At 34.7% G+C, this 17,102-nt stretch overlaps 1 protein-coding gene across 1 annotated transcript in view; it reads left to right on the forward strand.

Annotated features, from left to right (window-relative positions):
* Positions 1-17,102, forward strand: part of MMEL1 (membrane metalloendopeptidase like 1) — a 300,136-nt gene that overhangs the window by 75,040 nt on the left and 207,994 nt on the right. The window contains exons 3-5 of the mRNA XM_053690343.1: positions 1,038-1,073; positions 1,196-1,357; positions 2,408-2,488. Coding sequence (XP_053546318.1) covers positions 1,038-1,073; positions 1,196-1,357; positions 2,408-2,488 — 279 coding nt within the window. The remainder of the gene's footprint in view (positions 1-1,037; positions 1,074-1,195; positions 1,358-2,407; positions 2,489-17,102) is intronic.

Consider the following 17,102-nt stretch of genomic DNA (forward strand, 5'->3'; position numbering starts at 1 on the left):
AATCCTCATAAATTCCAATCAGCGTTATTGGCAGGACACATTACATATTAGTTTTGCCAAAGCACACTGTTTTGGGAAAGGCGTTTATAGGTTATAGTGTTGAAATTCTTCCACAAACACATGGCAACAGTAAAAAGTTAAAGGGATGTTAAGCTCAATTTTAACCCCACATGAAGGCGTTGAGTACAAGTGTAGAGCAACTGATAAGGCAGGGCACATTATGTTGTGCTGAGACTAACACAAAGAATGAAGCACAATCTACTATAAGTGGATGGTGAAAAATGTTAACCCCTTCATGCAGGGAACAAATGTTTAACAAAAATCTGATGTAAGATTTTGCTTAAAAAAAAAAATGCGATCGTTGATGCAATTACATGATTTCATATCTGGGATCGGATCATGGGTTACTGTCTAGGCTGCTAGGCATGCGCCCCAGTCCGATTTTTCATTCCCGGAAAAGAAGGAGGCTGAAGGACGCCATATAAGGTAGAACTACATCACTATGGCATTAAGGGGTTAAACAAAGTATACTAAAGAGCAATATTAGCTCGCTTATTGCACTTGAATTTCAATGGGGAAATGTAAATCTTTGAGTAATAGATGACATTTTTTTTATTTGACTTTTTTATTTATGTAGACCAGAGTTTTTAGTGAATGCCCAGGGTTATCTTCTTTCATATTGTTCAAATGTAATATGAATATGCTCATAAAACACACTTTAATATTTCTTGGAAATTGTCTTATGTGAAAAATTTAAAAAATCACATTCTAAAAAGTGATCAAGCCTACAATTTATTTATACAATGTATTTATACAATTTATTTATACAATATATTTATACAATTTATTTATACAATTTATTTATACAATGTATTTATACAATTTATTTACACAATGTATTTATACAATTTATTTATACAATGTATTTATACAATGTATTTATACAATTTATTTATACAATGTATTTATACAATGTATTTATACAATTTATTTATACAATGTATTTATATATATAGTTTTTTTTCTTTTTATTTCAGAAAGTGTATGCACAACAACAGGGTGTGTAACAGCAGGTATGTAATCATGTAATTTTATTGTACAACTGACATATATTTGTTTGTTTGTTCCATAATCTATCTATTTTCTATCTATCTATCTATCTATCTATCTAAAACTGTGTTTATTTGTACTGCAGCTGCAAGGATTATCCAAAATATGGACCCAACTATTGAGCCTTGTACAGATTTCTACCAATATGCCTGTGGTGGTTGGTTAAACAAACATGTTATTCCAGAAACCAGCTCCAGATATAGCATTTTTGACATTCTTCGAGATGAAATGGAAATTATCCTAAAGGGTAAGTTTTGATTATTTTGAAAGTAAATTTAGCTGGCAAGGCCCAATGCAAAAATCCAAAAAGGTGTTCCCTTAGAAAATCTGTCCTTAGTTCTTTGTGCTTTTTCCATTCCCTATGGTCATACAGTTTTCACATTGCCCTTTAAGGGCTAGAATTAAATTCCATTGGTTAGATCTTGTAACAATGATGTTTACCTAATTGCATTAAACCGTTACTACTTAGTTACTTTTATCCTTGAACCCATGGGCAGCGCTGCAGAATCTGTTGGCACTTTATAAATAAAGAATAATAATAATAAAATAATAATTAGTTATCCCTCTACCATTAGCCCTAACCACTACATTCCTGCATGACAAAAAACCCTTAGCACACTGACCATGGACCCATTAACCTACCTGAGCTTACTAGCACTGTACCCATCTTCACTAGCCTTCCTAACCTGCTACACAACCCTTCTTTATGCAACACAAATTGCAAAGGAACCCCCTAGTTCACTGGAGGGGTCATGTAATGGGATAATATCTAGTCTAATGGAACCAGAGTAAGGTAGTTCAGCATTGTGCTGCTTAGTAGGGTTAGGGATACTTAGTGGGATCCAGGGCCCATGTGGTTAACCTTTTTGTGTTGGGAGGCCAGTGTAATTAGGCTTGTAGCTGGGGTAGTTGTGGTTATTGTTTATTAGAGTTGGGCTCTAATCTCCCTATTAGGCTTGTCTTCAGGGTGCTATTACATTGCCTTTTTATTATGCACTACTGTATTTAATAGTCCTTACTTCTAATATGTTTATAATGAGTGTACTGCCAGCTTCCATGTGGGCTGCATGTGTTTTGGTAAAACAGGTTAACAATTTGCAATACCAAACCAAAGCGCTACTGATTGCGAAACCTTACAAGAAGATAAACAAACGAGCCTTGCACAATCACGAGCGATTTGTTATGTAATCTAGACCTAAAATGTTTATGAAATGGTTGCTCATTTACTTTCCAATATCCTATGCAAAATATTAGATAAAAGTAACGTATTTGTTTTAATTACTCTCTGTACATCAAGGTTTACTGGAGATGCCAGAGCAAGAGGACCGGGATGCCTTTAAAAAAGCCAAAATACTATATAAATCCTGTATGAATGAAAGTAAGTATTTTTTTATTAAAATATGTTACATTGTTTTACTCTTCTTTAGAGATTTTCTTTTATTTGCCTTTATACAGTTGATAGGATATATGGAATATTGGCTCACTATGGGCGAGATTACATATGCGGCGTCGCCCGGGAAAAGCTGGCGACACCGGTGTTTAGTCCGGTTTTGCTATCACATATACGGCTCCGCATATAAATGCACCACGTATATGTCACCCGTCACTTGCTAATTTTACTCCCATAAGTGAACATAGAGCCGCATCGCAAGTTGGTATCACATATTCAGCACATGGACTTAAGTGGCGATAATGGGGAAATTTTACTCCATTTTCACCTCGCCACACATGGGCAGGCGCAGCAAGTCTTACACTGAATATGTGAGCACGGTAACTCCTTGAAAATATAAACTAACACCTAATGCATGCGCAATATCTACATGTCAACCGTAATCCCCCACCACAATAACTAATAAAGTATATTAACCCCTAATCCGCCGAACCCCCACATCACAATATGCCTAATTAAACTATTAACCCTTAATCTGCCATTCACCCACATTGCAAACTACGTAATAAAGTAAATTAACCCCTAAACCGCCAACTATTTTTTTTATTTTAAGGGGTTTAGTGAATGGGTGGGTTTACTGCTAGTGGGAACTTAGTTTTTTTAAATGTAAAAGAGCTAATTAACTTAGGACAATGCCCTACAAAAGGCCATTTTAAGGGCTATTGGTAGTTTAGTTTAGATTAGGGGGTGTTTTTAATTGGGGGGGGCTTTTCTATTTGCATAGGGATTAGGTTTAATTTTTTTATTTTTGATAATTTGGTTTATTATTTTTTTTAATGTTAGACTTTTTTATTTTTTGTAATTTTATATTAATTTAAACTTAGTTTTTTTTATTTTTAAAGTAATGTTAGGTTTTTTATTTTAATTGTAATTTATTATTTTTTAATTTTAGGTAATTGGGGTTAATTTAGGGGGTGTTAGGTTAGGGGGCTTAGTAATTTAATTAGTTATTTGTGTTGTGAGGGGTTGGCGGTTAAGGAGTTAATAAGTTAATTAGTTACTTTGCAACATGGGGGTTTGGTGGTTTTGGGGTTAAGAGATGTATTAGGTAATTTGCAATGTGGGGGTTTGGCGGTTTAGGGGTTAATACATTTATTAGGTCATTTGCGATGTTGTGGTTAGCGGATTTAGGGGTTAATTCTTTTATTAGGTAGAATGGCGTTTTAGGGGTTACAAGTTTAATTAGGCATATTGCGTTGTGGGGGGTTGGCGGATTAGGGGTTAATACTTTTATTATTAGTTGCGATATGGGGGGATTGCGGATACAGGGGTTTTTACGTGTTGGGTTTATTTTTGGGAGGTGGGTTAGACTTTTACAGGAGATTTACTTTTTTTTTTTCTTAGGTGCCGGCAGTTTCTAAAGTGCCGTAAGTCCTTGGCGACTCCAGGAAATGTGTATTTACGCACATTTCTGGACATCGCTAGTTTATCCAACTTGCGGCACTTTATGAACTGCCGGCGGGGTTTATATGATTCCCCGATGTGTGAGGTGAAATTACGGGCAGCACGGTTTTCAGCAGTTGCGCTGAGCCTGAACCGCATATATAATCTCGCCCTACCCGTGTCTTCAGTAGTGGGAATTCATGGTTCCTGGGGGTTTGACTTTAACTAATTGTGTTAACTTCTGTTGCATGTTTTGAGTTTTGGAGTAAAAGCGATTTGGTACCTTCTCACATATTTCTGTCGCCCCTCCCACATTATTCCTTGAATAGACGACTAGAGGAGTATAGTATGGTACAATAGATTTAATGTATTTCTTTAATATGGTTTCAAGATTTTCAGGAGACAATTCAGTACAGTGATTCTGCTGCCTGGATCAGAGAAATAAAGTAGTAGCAAACCTGTCACACCATGTTGAGGAAGATTAAAGGAACAGTCAACTTGAAAATGTTTATTGTTTAAAAGATAGATAGTCCCTTTATAACCCATTCCCCAGTTTTGCATAACCAACATGTTTATATTAATACACTTTTACCTCTGTGATTACATGTATCTAAGCCTCTGCAGACTGCCCCCTTATCTCAGTTCTTTTGACAGACTTGCAGTTTAGGCAATCAGTGCTGACTCATAAATAACTCCACAGGAATGAGCACAATGTTATCTATATGACACACATGAACTAGGACTGTCTAACTGAGAAAAACTGTAAAAATTCACTGAAATAAGAGGCAGCCTTCAAAGGTTTAGAAATCAGTTTGAGCCTACATAGTTTTAGTTTTCAAAAAAGAACACCAAGAGAACAAAGCAAATTTGATGATAAAAGTAAATTGGAAAGTTGTTTAAAATGGCATGCCCTATCTGAATCTCTTTAATACTAGAATGGGTGGTGCTGATTGAATAGTAAGTGGAACTGCACGAGTGTGGTTTAATGTTGCTCAGAAAACTATGATTTTAATAATGTCCTGTAGAGCCGTAGGAGGACAGCTAGGCAGAGCTCCCAAACAGTAACATTCTCAAAATATGTGGGATGTTTGGTTGTTCTATTTTATTGGCCCTTAATATGGCTGCTTTTAAGTTTCCAGAAAATGGTTCCCCTCTGGAATCTGACTAGGACGTTCTAGTGAGAATACTTGCTCCTAGACAAGGTTTTCTTCATTGCTCTCATCTTTACTATATTCTGGAAAGGATGGCTCAGTAATCATTTTCAAAAGGTCTTCTAGCCTTTTTCAGTGTATGATTTATCAGACAAGTCTTTGCTGATGAATCCCTTAAGGGATTTAAATCGCTGCCCGTGTAAAGTGGCTGAGCCTGCTTTTCATCCTCCACTTAACTTAAAATATACGTTACAAAGCAGACAGGAACCGCGTAATAACAGCTTTTTAGTCTGAACGCTTAAAAGCTGTGCTTCAGCAGTCTGTTTTCAATTTAAATTGAACCATGTAAAATAGCTTTGGATCTTATTATTAATGCAAAAACTGCTATTGCTGTGAAAAACTGCATATCTTTAGAAATATTGATTGAAGTACTTTTTATTGTTTTTTCTATTTTTGATGGACGCATAATTATACAATGTGTGTGTCAGTCTTATTAGATATATGCTGTATGTCCCTATTTTGACTTAAAGGGACAGTCTAGTCAAAATTAAACTTTCATGATTCAGATAGGGCATGCAATTTTAAACAACTTTCCAATTGACTTTTATCAATAAATTTGCTTTGTTCCCTTGGTGGTATTTTTAAAAAGCTAAACCTAGGTAGGTTCAAACTGATTTCTAAACCATTGAAAACTGCCTCTTAGCTCAGAGCATTTTGACAGATTTTCACAGTTAGACAGCACTAGTTCATGTGTGTCATATATATAACATTGTGCTCACTCCCGTGGAGTTATTTAGGTGCATGTACTGATTGGCTAAACTGCATGTCTGTCAAAAGCCTTGAGATAAGGGGGCAGACTGCAGAGGCTTAGATACAAGGTAATCATAATTAATTATATATTAATTGTGTTTGTTATGCAAAACTGGGGAATGAGTAATAAAGGAATTATCTATCTTTTTAAACAATACAAATTCTGGTGTAGACTGTCCCTTTAAAGGGGCAGTAAAGCTTAGAAAGAAATTCCATGCACAAGAAACAGCACTAGTTAAAGGGACACGAAACCCCAAAATTTTAAAAGATTTATTTTAAACAAATGTTGTTTGCTGCAAGTCTTCTTCTTCACTAGCGAAACTCCACCCACAAGTTGCCTTATATGGAGTAGCCAATCCCATGCTTGAGGAAATAGAAAAAAAGACTAGCCACAGTTATATTGTTTTGTAGTTTTTGCAGTTATTAAATCTGTTAAAGCTAATAAGGTTTGTTTTTAATGGAGAAGGGTTAGCCTTAAAGGGACAGTATACACTCATTTTCATATAACTGCATGTAATAGACACTACTATAAAGAATAAAATGCACAGATACGGATATAAAAATCCAGTATAAAACTGTATAAAAACTTACTTAGAAGCTGTCAGTTTGGCTCTGTTGAAAGGTAGCTGGAAAGCCCACTGCAAGTGGGAAATAAGACACTCCCCCCTCCCCCTTCTTTTGCATATGAAAAGACCCTTTACACAAGCAGGAGCAAGCTGGAGAAGGTATCTGACGGTATTCACATAAAACTTTGGGGCTTGGTTAGGAGTCTGAAAATCAGACCAATGTTATTTAAAAATAAGCAAAACTATACATTTATTTTAAAAAAAAAACTTTATGGGCTATATAAATAGATCATCTACAAGACATTTATGCAAAGAAACAATGAGTGTATAATGTCCCTTTAAGCCTGAAGGGTCCATTTCCAGCTCTGTGAATTAGTAAAATCTACAATTTTATAGAGCTAAATTACATGAAAATGGGACAAAATAAATAATGCAGGTGAATTAAAAAGTTGTTTTACTATGCATAATTAAACAGTTTTATATTAAAATCTCAAGGTGTTTATTGTCCCTTTAAGTTAAAGCTTTTGATTTTGATATGGAAGCTAGTTGCTCTCAAGCTGAAAAGCAGAACTCTTAATGCTTTATTGGTGGACAGTGACACACATCACAACCATATAAATATCAGTGTAGGAATATCTAGGTTATATGAAAAAAAAAGGTTTATTATATTTTCAAATGCCTTATTTTAGATCTAAAAAATAACTGTCTGGATCTAAAATCCCTGACAACAAGTATCAAAGTATTTTCAGAAAGCCAAGACATGATGGAATCTTAGGAAAGTTTTGATACTGGCATTTTGCTTAGCTCCTACAAATTGCAATAGGGTGATAGAATGTGATGCTTTGGCCAATAATTTTATGAGACACCATTTGCTTTCTTCTTAAAATCAACAAGTTGTCAGAATATTTATCATCTAAGCATTTAAAGGGATATGAAACCCACATTTTTCTTCTTTCATGATTCAGATAGAGCAAGTCATTTTAAGCAACTTTCTAATTTACTCCTGTTATCAATTTTTCTTCGTTCTCTTGGTATCTTTATTTTAAAAAAGTGGGAATGTTAACTTAGGTAAATCTAAAGTAAGGCGCATTGCGGTGAAGAGACTTGCATCCACTCGTTCTTTAAAAAAATAAAAAAATGTATTAAGCAAAAGATTAAAAGCATAATATAGCACAAATAGCACACAGATAAGAACACCCGGTTGTAAATAAACAGACGCGTTTCGTGAGCAGGCTCACTTGGTCACTGCTTGATTGCTGACCTGTTCATACCTTAATTTATAGATCAAAACTTTAAAGGCGTATCGCTCATATTTGAAAAAACAACCGTTTGACTGCTCCAAAGTTGAATCGCTACAATAATGCATTGTTACATATCATTCTGATACTTTGTTTTAAATATATAATAAAGACAACAGTTAAAGTACAAGTAAATTTTGATGCTAAAGTGCCCAGGTTTTTAAAAATTCGATTAAAAACAGGGGCACTTTAATTTATCAAAATTTACATTTCACTCGATGTGAAAAAATACTTACCTTTTAAACTTGACAGCCGCTCCAGCTTCCCCTGGTCGTCGCAAAGCCATTTCTGACATCAGAAATTATGGATCGGTCATCCTCCAATCATGGCTTCCCCCCAGGGGAATCAGTGTCTGATTCAAAGCCGTGATTGGAGGAAGCCAGATTCCTCATTTTAGACCCAGGAAGAGGCTTTGCAACGGGCTGAGGAAGCTGGAGCGGCTGTCAAGATTATAAAGGTAAGTATTTTGTCACAACAAGAGTGAAATGTAAATTTTTATGAATTAAAGTGCCCCTGTTTTTAATCGAATTTTTAAAAACCAGGCACTTTAGCATCAAAATTTACATTCACTTTAAATAAAGTACCATAGACATTTCACATTGGAAAATTTAGCGCTAACATCAGAATTCACAGTGATTATATTTAAAGGTAAAAACCTAATAACTATATTAAATATTTTGATATGCTGTTTCAAATATATAGAAAAAAAACAATTAAATAAAGCACCACATACATTTCATGTTGGTAAATTTAGCGCTGACATTAGAATTCATAGCACAATTTAAAGGTAAAAACCTAATACATCAAAAACGAAATATATCATATGTAAATTACAAGGGAATTATATTGGAACAATGTAAACCTTTTTAACCATCTAACATACCCCTATTATTTGTCAAGATGTAATTATGTTAACCAGAGAGGGAAAGACTATTATATATCTGTAAGTGAAAAGATCCAAGTCCCTTCTCATATTGAGTCCTTGAGGACTACTGGTTTTCAGGGAGAAAATCCAAAAAACTTCTTGCTTGTTTAATTTTTCCTCCCGTTTGCCACCGCTCTTCCAGATAGGAACATGGTCAATCCCTTGGATGGTTAACTTTGTAATATCAGAGTTGTGTAGTGTTTTGAAGTGTCTAGCCACCGGGGTATCAGAGTGTTCATCTTCAATAGAACGTAGATGTTCCAAAAATCTGTCCTTTATGGGGTGTTTAGTTTTACCTACGTACTGGTTTTTACAAATTAAGCATGTTAATAAATACACCACACGAGTGATAGAACAGTTAATATAGAAATTAGTTTCATTTTGCTTTTGTGTGGTACTAGATCTAAATTGATTTCCCTCCGTTTTGCAGATATTTTTTCCTACATTTAAAGAAACCTTTTCTTCCCTTTAGCCAGGTTTTACTGGTTTTAAGAGGTAAGTCAGATGGGGATAAGTAATTGGCTAAGGTTTTCCCTTTCTAGATACGCATTCCACTCCCTTCTGCACTTTTTCTTTGAGCATCAGATCTGAATATAGCATAGTAATGCTTTCCTTGATAATATTACATATTTTGTTATAGTCAGTACTATAGGACCTGAGCAATTTTTAGTTCAGCACCTGGGTAGCTGAACTAAAAATGGCCTGGCTCCTAAGCTTACATTCCTGCTTTTCAAATAAGGATACCAAAAGAGCAAAGAAAAATTGATAATATGAGTAAATTAGAAAGTTGCTTAAAATTCCATGTTCTCTCTGAAACATGAAAGACAAAAATTGGGTTTTTATATCCCTTTAATACCATAGGACACCTTGTATTCTCTTTTTGTTCTCCTTTTTATATGTCAGTTAAAAATATAAATTAAACTATGCTTCTAATTAAACAACCCTCAAGTTTGAGGAGTGACAATGAAAGGGAAACTAAACTAGTATTGACCTCTTAGAAGTAATTTATTACAATACATATGTTATAGGAAATATAAAGCAGCCAAAGGAAGAACAGAACTTTAGGTATATGGGTCGATGTGCAGTTTACACAGTTCTTGATGTAAAAGGATTTGCTCATGACAAATAAAGTAAAGGTCTTAGTTACATTGACATAGTGACTGATATGTTGTCTGCAATGTGGGGTACAATATGTAGGGCTCCTGACCCGATGCATTAAGTCCCGCATTAGGAAACACTTATCTAACATAAGCACTTGCAGATTATCCACTCCCTTGGTCCAACATTTTGTTAATTTTCATCAAAGCAATTTAAGCACCTTTAGTTGGTGTGTGATCAAGAAAGTTATCAGACCAAAGAGAGGGGGGAGGGGATTTGGACCAGATGATAGCAAAAAAGGAGATATTTTGGATTTTCAGACTTAAAACCAGAACTCCCCAGAGTTTAAACTCAAGATATGTATGATCTTAACAATTACTGGGAGTAGATAGTTTTTTCCCACATATATTTCATAGATGATCAGGGTTCATACTTACATTTGTATATGAGTTTTGATATATTTTCTTCAGATTACTGATTTCAAAACCCAGGAGAAATGCTGTTTTGAGTATATATGATTCAACTCATTTTAATCCCATCACTAAGTTGATATAGTAAATTGGTTTTGTGTCCTTTAAGATTATACGCACACACACACACACACATATATATATATATATATATATATATATATATATATATATATATATATATATAGTGTTCCTGAGGTTGATACTTATTATCCTCTCAATGGCCTCATATTCAGTGGTTGTGACACGTGACTCCCTTAATTGAGGGATAATTAGTATGAAGTACACTCACACTGACTCTTATTATGCCCCTGTCTGATATGTATAATCTCATGGTGTGTTATACCTAATTATTTATGTTGCTATTCCGTAATATGATATTTTTGGTATGCACAGATGTTTTTCTATTTAACCACACGATAAACAGACAAGTTAGACTTCACATTTAATTTTGCTTAGGTTCTGTCTTTTTCTTTTTTTTACTTTTTCTTTATTATTATTACAATTTTTCATTAATATTTTATCAATATTTCATCATATTATACATTTGTATACCCATTGTGTACCATGTAAATTATCCATTACTTGTCACAGAGTATATTATTTGTTCTTGAGATATCCATTATTATCGGTTCCCCAATATTTTTAATAGCTGTTGCCGTAATTTAATTTAACCAATACATGTTTTAAATAAAGGCAGTGGAGCCTCCTCCATAAGGGCAGTAGGGGCAACGCCTCAAATGTTTTGTGGGCAAAAAAATAAAATATGCCATTAAACTGTCAATAATAAATTGTTATCACCATCATTAATACATTTTGTCATTAATAATACATTTATATTAGATTCTCAGCTTATTAGTTAATATATGTGCTAGTGTTATAGGAGAGGTTGAAAATGTGTGTGAGAGTAAGAGTAGGAGAAAGGAAGGGTAGCAAATGTGGGGGAATAGGATTAAGGGGACAGATAGTAAGACTGGAGGATGGTATAAGGGCATACACCTCATCCTCTGTAACAGGCTCAAATGAGCTATGTTTCTGGGCAGGCTAAACTTGGTTATTTGTGAACGAGATATTTCATGGCATTTTTTTTCTTGCTTTCGTGCTGAGAGAGGTGGTAATGGGAGGAGAGGGTGGGGACAGGAGCATATTAAAATGGAAATAAAACGCTTAGGATTAGAGAAAAGAGATGATTTGAGTGTTTTGCTTAGAGAGAGTGAGGGCAAAGGAGTAAGACCATAGCACAAACGTATAATGCAAAATGTCTGTTGACCTGCAAGATCTCCAACTGTTGTATTCTGTAATTTAGGAAAATGTTTGTAAGTCGCGTGTCAGCTTTGTATTCCATGGTTGGAGCTACTTGTGTAGAGTGTGAACTATAGTAGGAAGGGCTATTTTCTCAAGGGCAGATGTTAGTGTGGAGTCAATAAGCAGGGCAATATATACTCTGGATATTGTGGACTCTATGGGTCCTGAGCAGTACTTTAACTATGTGTTTTACGCATGCAAAGTAGAGGGTCAGGGTCACTAGCGTTAAAATTACACACTTTAAAAAATTCAAATTAGAGAATGTAATTGTTTTACTATAATGGTCCTTTAAAGAGTTGGCAAGTAGTAGTTGGGTCTCTATTAAGTCTTTTTGAGGGGTTAGGTGGGGTGCTGTAGGTGTAGTGATGCTACAAGTTAAGATATGATGATCAAAAAGAGGGAATTGTGAGTTTGTAAAATGAGAGACAAAGAAGTAAGCTTGAAAAGCATAGAAATACCAGGAGCACTTGGACTATAAATTGGTATATTAAAGTCACCAAATCGCCAGAATTGAAACACATTCATGTACACCTCAATGTTAAATTTTATTGTCCTTTAAAACACTGTAGAAACAATGAATATATATATATATATATATATATATATATATATATATATATATATATATATATATATATATGAATATATACAGTCCAGTAATAATGCAGTTTCACCTGTTCTGAGAGTGTCCCTGAATATTCACCACACATTAAAGCTTCCTTGGACCAGTGAGTGACGTCTCTCTGCTTTGCTTTTATATATATATATAACAATGTAACCTTTTTAACCATCTAACATACCCCTATTATTTGTCAAGATGTAATTATGTTAACCAGAGAGGGAAAGACTATTATACATCTGTAAGTGAAAAGATCCAAGTCCCTTCTCATATTGAGTCCTTGAGGACTACTGGTTTTCAGGGAGAAAATCCAAAACACTTCTTGCTTGTTTAATTTTTCCTCCCGTTTGCCACCGCTCTTCCAGATAGGAACATGGTCAATCCCTTGGATGGTTAACTTTGTAATATCAGAGTTGTGTAGTGTTTTGAAGTGTCTAGCCACCGGGGTATCAGAGTGTTCATCTTCAATAGAACATAGATGTTCCAAAAATCTGTCCTTTATGGGGTGTTTAGTTTTACCTACGTACTGGTTTTTACAAATTAAGCATGTTAATAAATACACCACATGAGTGATAGAACAGTTAATATAGAAATTAGTTTAATTTTGCTTTTGTGTGGTACTAGATCTAAATTGATTTCCCTCCGTTACATGACTACAGGTTTTGCAGATATTTTTCCTACATTTAAAGAAACCTTTTCTTCCCTTTAGCCAGGTTTTACTGGTTTTAAGAGGTAAGTCAGATGGGGATAAGTAATTGGCTAAGGTTTTCCCTTTTTAGATACGCATTCCACTCCCTTCTGCACTTTTTCTTTGAGCATCAGATCTGAGTATAGCATAGTAATGCTTTCCTTGATAATATTACATATTTTGTTATAGTCAGTACTATAGGACCTGAGCAATTTTTAGTTCAGCACCTGGGTAGCTGAACTAAAAATGGCCTGGCTCCTAAGCTTACATTCCTGCTTTTCAAATAAGGATACCAAAAGAGCAAAGAAAAATTGATAATATGAGTAAATTAGAAAGTTGCTTAAAATTTCATGTTCTATCTGAAACATGAAAGACAAAAATTGGGTTTTTATATCCCTTTAATACCATAGGACACCTTGTATTCTCTTTTTGTTCTCCTTTTTATATGTCAGTTAAAAATATAAATTAAACTATGCTTCTAATTAAACAACCCTCAAGTTTGAGGAGTGACAATGAAAGGGAAACTAAACTAGTATTGACCTCTTAGAAGTAATTTATATACATATGTTATTGGAAATATAAAGCAGCCAAAGGAAGAACAGAACTTTAGGTATATGGGTCGATGTGCAGTTTACACAGTTCTTGATGTAAAAGGATTTGCTCATGACAAATAAAGTAAAGGTCTTAGTTACATTGACATACTGACTGATATGTTGTCTGCAATGTGGGGTACAATATGTAGGGCTCCTGACCCGATGCATTAAGTCCTGCATTAGGAAACACTTATCTACCATAAGCACTTGCAGATTAGCCACTCCCTTGGTCCAACATTTTGTTAATTTTCATCAAAGCAATTTAAGCACCTTTAGTTGGTGTGTGATCAAGAAAGTTATCAGACCAAAGAGAGGGGGGAGGGGATTTGGACCAGAGGATAGCAAAAAAGGAGATATTTTGGATTTTCAGACTTAAAACCAGAACTCCCCAGAGTTTAAACTCAAGATATGTATGATCTTAACAATTACTGGGAGTAGATAGTTTTTTCCCACATATATTTCATAGATGATCAGGGTTCATACTGTATATGAGTTTTGATATATTTTCTTCAGATTACTGATTTCAAAACCCAGGAGAAATGCTGTTTTGAGTATATATGATTCAACTCATTTTAATCCCATCACTAAGTTGATATAGTAAATTGGTTTTGTGTCCCTTAAGATTATACGCACACACACACATATATATATATATATATATATATATATATATATATATATATATATATATATATATATATATATATAGTGTTCCTGAGGTTGATACTTATTATCCTCTCAATGGCCTCATATTCAGTGGTTGTGACACGTGACTCCCTTAATTGAGGGATAATTAGTATGAAGTACACTCACACTGACTCTTATTATGCCCCTGTCTGATATGTATAATCTCATGGTGTGTTATACCTAATTATTTACGTTGCTATTTCGTAATATGATATTTTTGGTATGCACAGATGTTTTTCTATTTAACCACACGATAAACAGACAAGTTAGACTTCACATTTAATTTTGCTTAGGTTCTGTCTTTTTCTTTTTTTTACTTTTTCTTTATTATTATTACAATTTTTCATTAATATTTTATCAATATTTCATCATATTATACATTTGTATACCCATTGTGTACCATGTAAATTATCCATTACTTGTCACAGAGTATATTATTTGTTCTTGAGATATCAATTATTATCGGTTCCCCAATATTTTTAATAGCTGTTGCCGTAATTTAATTTAACCAATACATTTTTTAAATAAAGGCAGTGGAGCCTCCTCCATAAGGGCAGTAGGGGCAACGCCTCAAATGTTTTGTGGGCAAAAAAATAAAATATGCCATTAAACTGTCAATAATAAATTGTTATCACCATCATTAATACATTTTGTCATTAATAATACATTTATATTAGATTCTCAGCTTATTAGTTAATATATGTGCTAGTGTTATAGGAGAGGTTGAAAATGTGTGTGAGAGTAAGAGTAGGAGAAAGGAAGGGTAGCAAATGTGGGGGAATAGGATTAAGGGGACAGATAGTAAGACTGGAGGATGGTATAAGGGCATACACCTCATCCTCTGTAACAGGCTCAAATGAGCTATGTTTCTGGGCAGGCTAAACTTGGTTATTTGTGAACGAGATATTTCATGGCATTTTTTTTCTTGCTTTCGTGCTGAGAGAGGTGGTAATGGGAGGAGAGGGTGGGGACAGGAGCATATTAATATGGAAATAAAACGCTTAGGATTAGAGAAAAGAGATGATTTGAGTGTTTTGCTTAGAGAGAGTGAGGGCAAAGGAGTAAGACCATAGCACAAACGTATAATGCAAAATGTCTGTTGACCTGCAAGATCTCCAACTGTTGTATTCTGTAATTTAGGAAAATGTTTGTAAGTCGCGTGTCAGCTTTGTATTCCATGGTTGGAGCTACTTGTGTAGAGTGCAGTGGAGGCTCCTCCATTTGAGCACACTCGCACGTGCCCCCTCAGCAGCCCAGAAGAAAGAAAAAAAGAACAGAAAAAAAATATAATTTTTATTGAAAAAAAATATATTTTTTTTTGACCCCCAGAAAACAAAACACAACAAACATTTTTTTCAATAATGTTCAAAATAAATTTTTATTATTTATGCCTGTACATACTGTCTGTGTACTGTGTATTACTAAAAGTACTACTCTGTAATAATCCCTAACCGCACGTGCGATAGCTAATCTATGGCACTGTGTCTGTGCGCATGCTAAATTTGGCTGCTGCGCAGCTCCCAGCCTCCTCATCCCCATAGTTGGCTGATCGCACACTTCAGCCTGTGCGAGGGGTGGGAGGTGTTAAGAGCGAGCCCAGGCAGCAGCCAGTGACACAGGAGAAGAGCCGAGAGCGTCATCACTCACAGTCACGTGATGACGCTGGAGAGGAGACTACAAGTGCCCTGATCAGAATGCCTAGGGTAAGTGACTAGTATTGCACAGCATTGTTGTCTTTATTGATGACTGTGTATTTGTCCTGGTTTCTGTAGCCGATGTGCTTTTGTGATGTAGTTGTTTTCCCATGTGCTGAATTCTGCTTATCAACATGACAAGCATTATTCAGCATTTAGACAGCAACTAAATCACAGCAAGCACCGGAGCTTCTCTTCTCCTTTACTACATTCCAGGAATACCGTTCAGTGGTTAGTGGTGTAGAGGCGACTTAGGAAAGTAAGCTGCTGATAAGAACTATAACACTACTGAATGGTATTCCTGGAATGCAGTAAAAGAGAAGAGAAGCTCCGGTGCTTGCTGTGAGTAAGCTGCTGTCTAAATGCTGAACAATGCTTGTCATGTTGATAAGCAGAATCGTCTGAAATCTGCACTCCCAAACAGAAATATTTAGCAGTCAGGGGCCACCACAGATCTGGGCTATAGTGAGGCCTTCTCTGGAAAAGGTAACATTTACAATTAAGGTGCAAAACACAATTACATGCAGTGGTATGCAGATGCAATGTATTAAACACACAAAAAAAAAAAATCTTCAAAGGGCTGTAAAAGCAAAGTGTAAGAATTTAATAAATCACAATGCCAGAACCATGCTTCTAGGTGGGGGTTATTACTTCTATTTCTCTTAAAGTAATTTAATAACTTCTCACCAATGAGTGCTGCTTCTGTGACACTCTTTTTAATCACACAACTGGGGAAAGCAGAATAAGTACTGTATTGGCTTCTCAGAATGTTTTCAAGACCCCTATAGATTGTTTCCCTCTCATTTTTTCTCCTTTGCCAGTTCTCTTTCTCCTTACTTTCTCTGCATGTCTATCAAGCTCTATGATGGGTGGGGGGCTAATTATGTATAGGTATATATGTCTGTTTGCTTGTATATTAATGTATTATTGTGTGTATATCCCTGGCTGTGTATTTAACACCTTCACTGCACTAAGTTTGTATGTGTGTGTGTGTATATATATATATATATATATATATACTGTGTATATATATATATATATATATATATATATATATATATATATATATATATATATATATATATATATATATATATATATATATATATATATATATATATATATAATATGTGTGTGTGTTTTCCAGGAAGAGACTGCACTCACTGGGCTTGTATAAAAAATAACTTTTATTTGACAAAAGCTTAAATTAGGGAATAGAGCATAATCTATTCCCTATTTTAAGCTTTGGTCTAGT

The sequence above is a fragment of the Bombina bombina genome, chromosome 8 (genome assembly GCF_027579735.1).
Source record: "Bombina bombina isolate aBomBom1 chromosome 8, aBomBom1.pri, whole genome shotgun sequence".
In the NCBI taxonomy this organism is placed as follows: domain Eukaryota; kingdom Metazoa; phylum Chordata; class Amphibia; order Anura; family Bombinatoridae; genus Bombina; species Bombina bombina.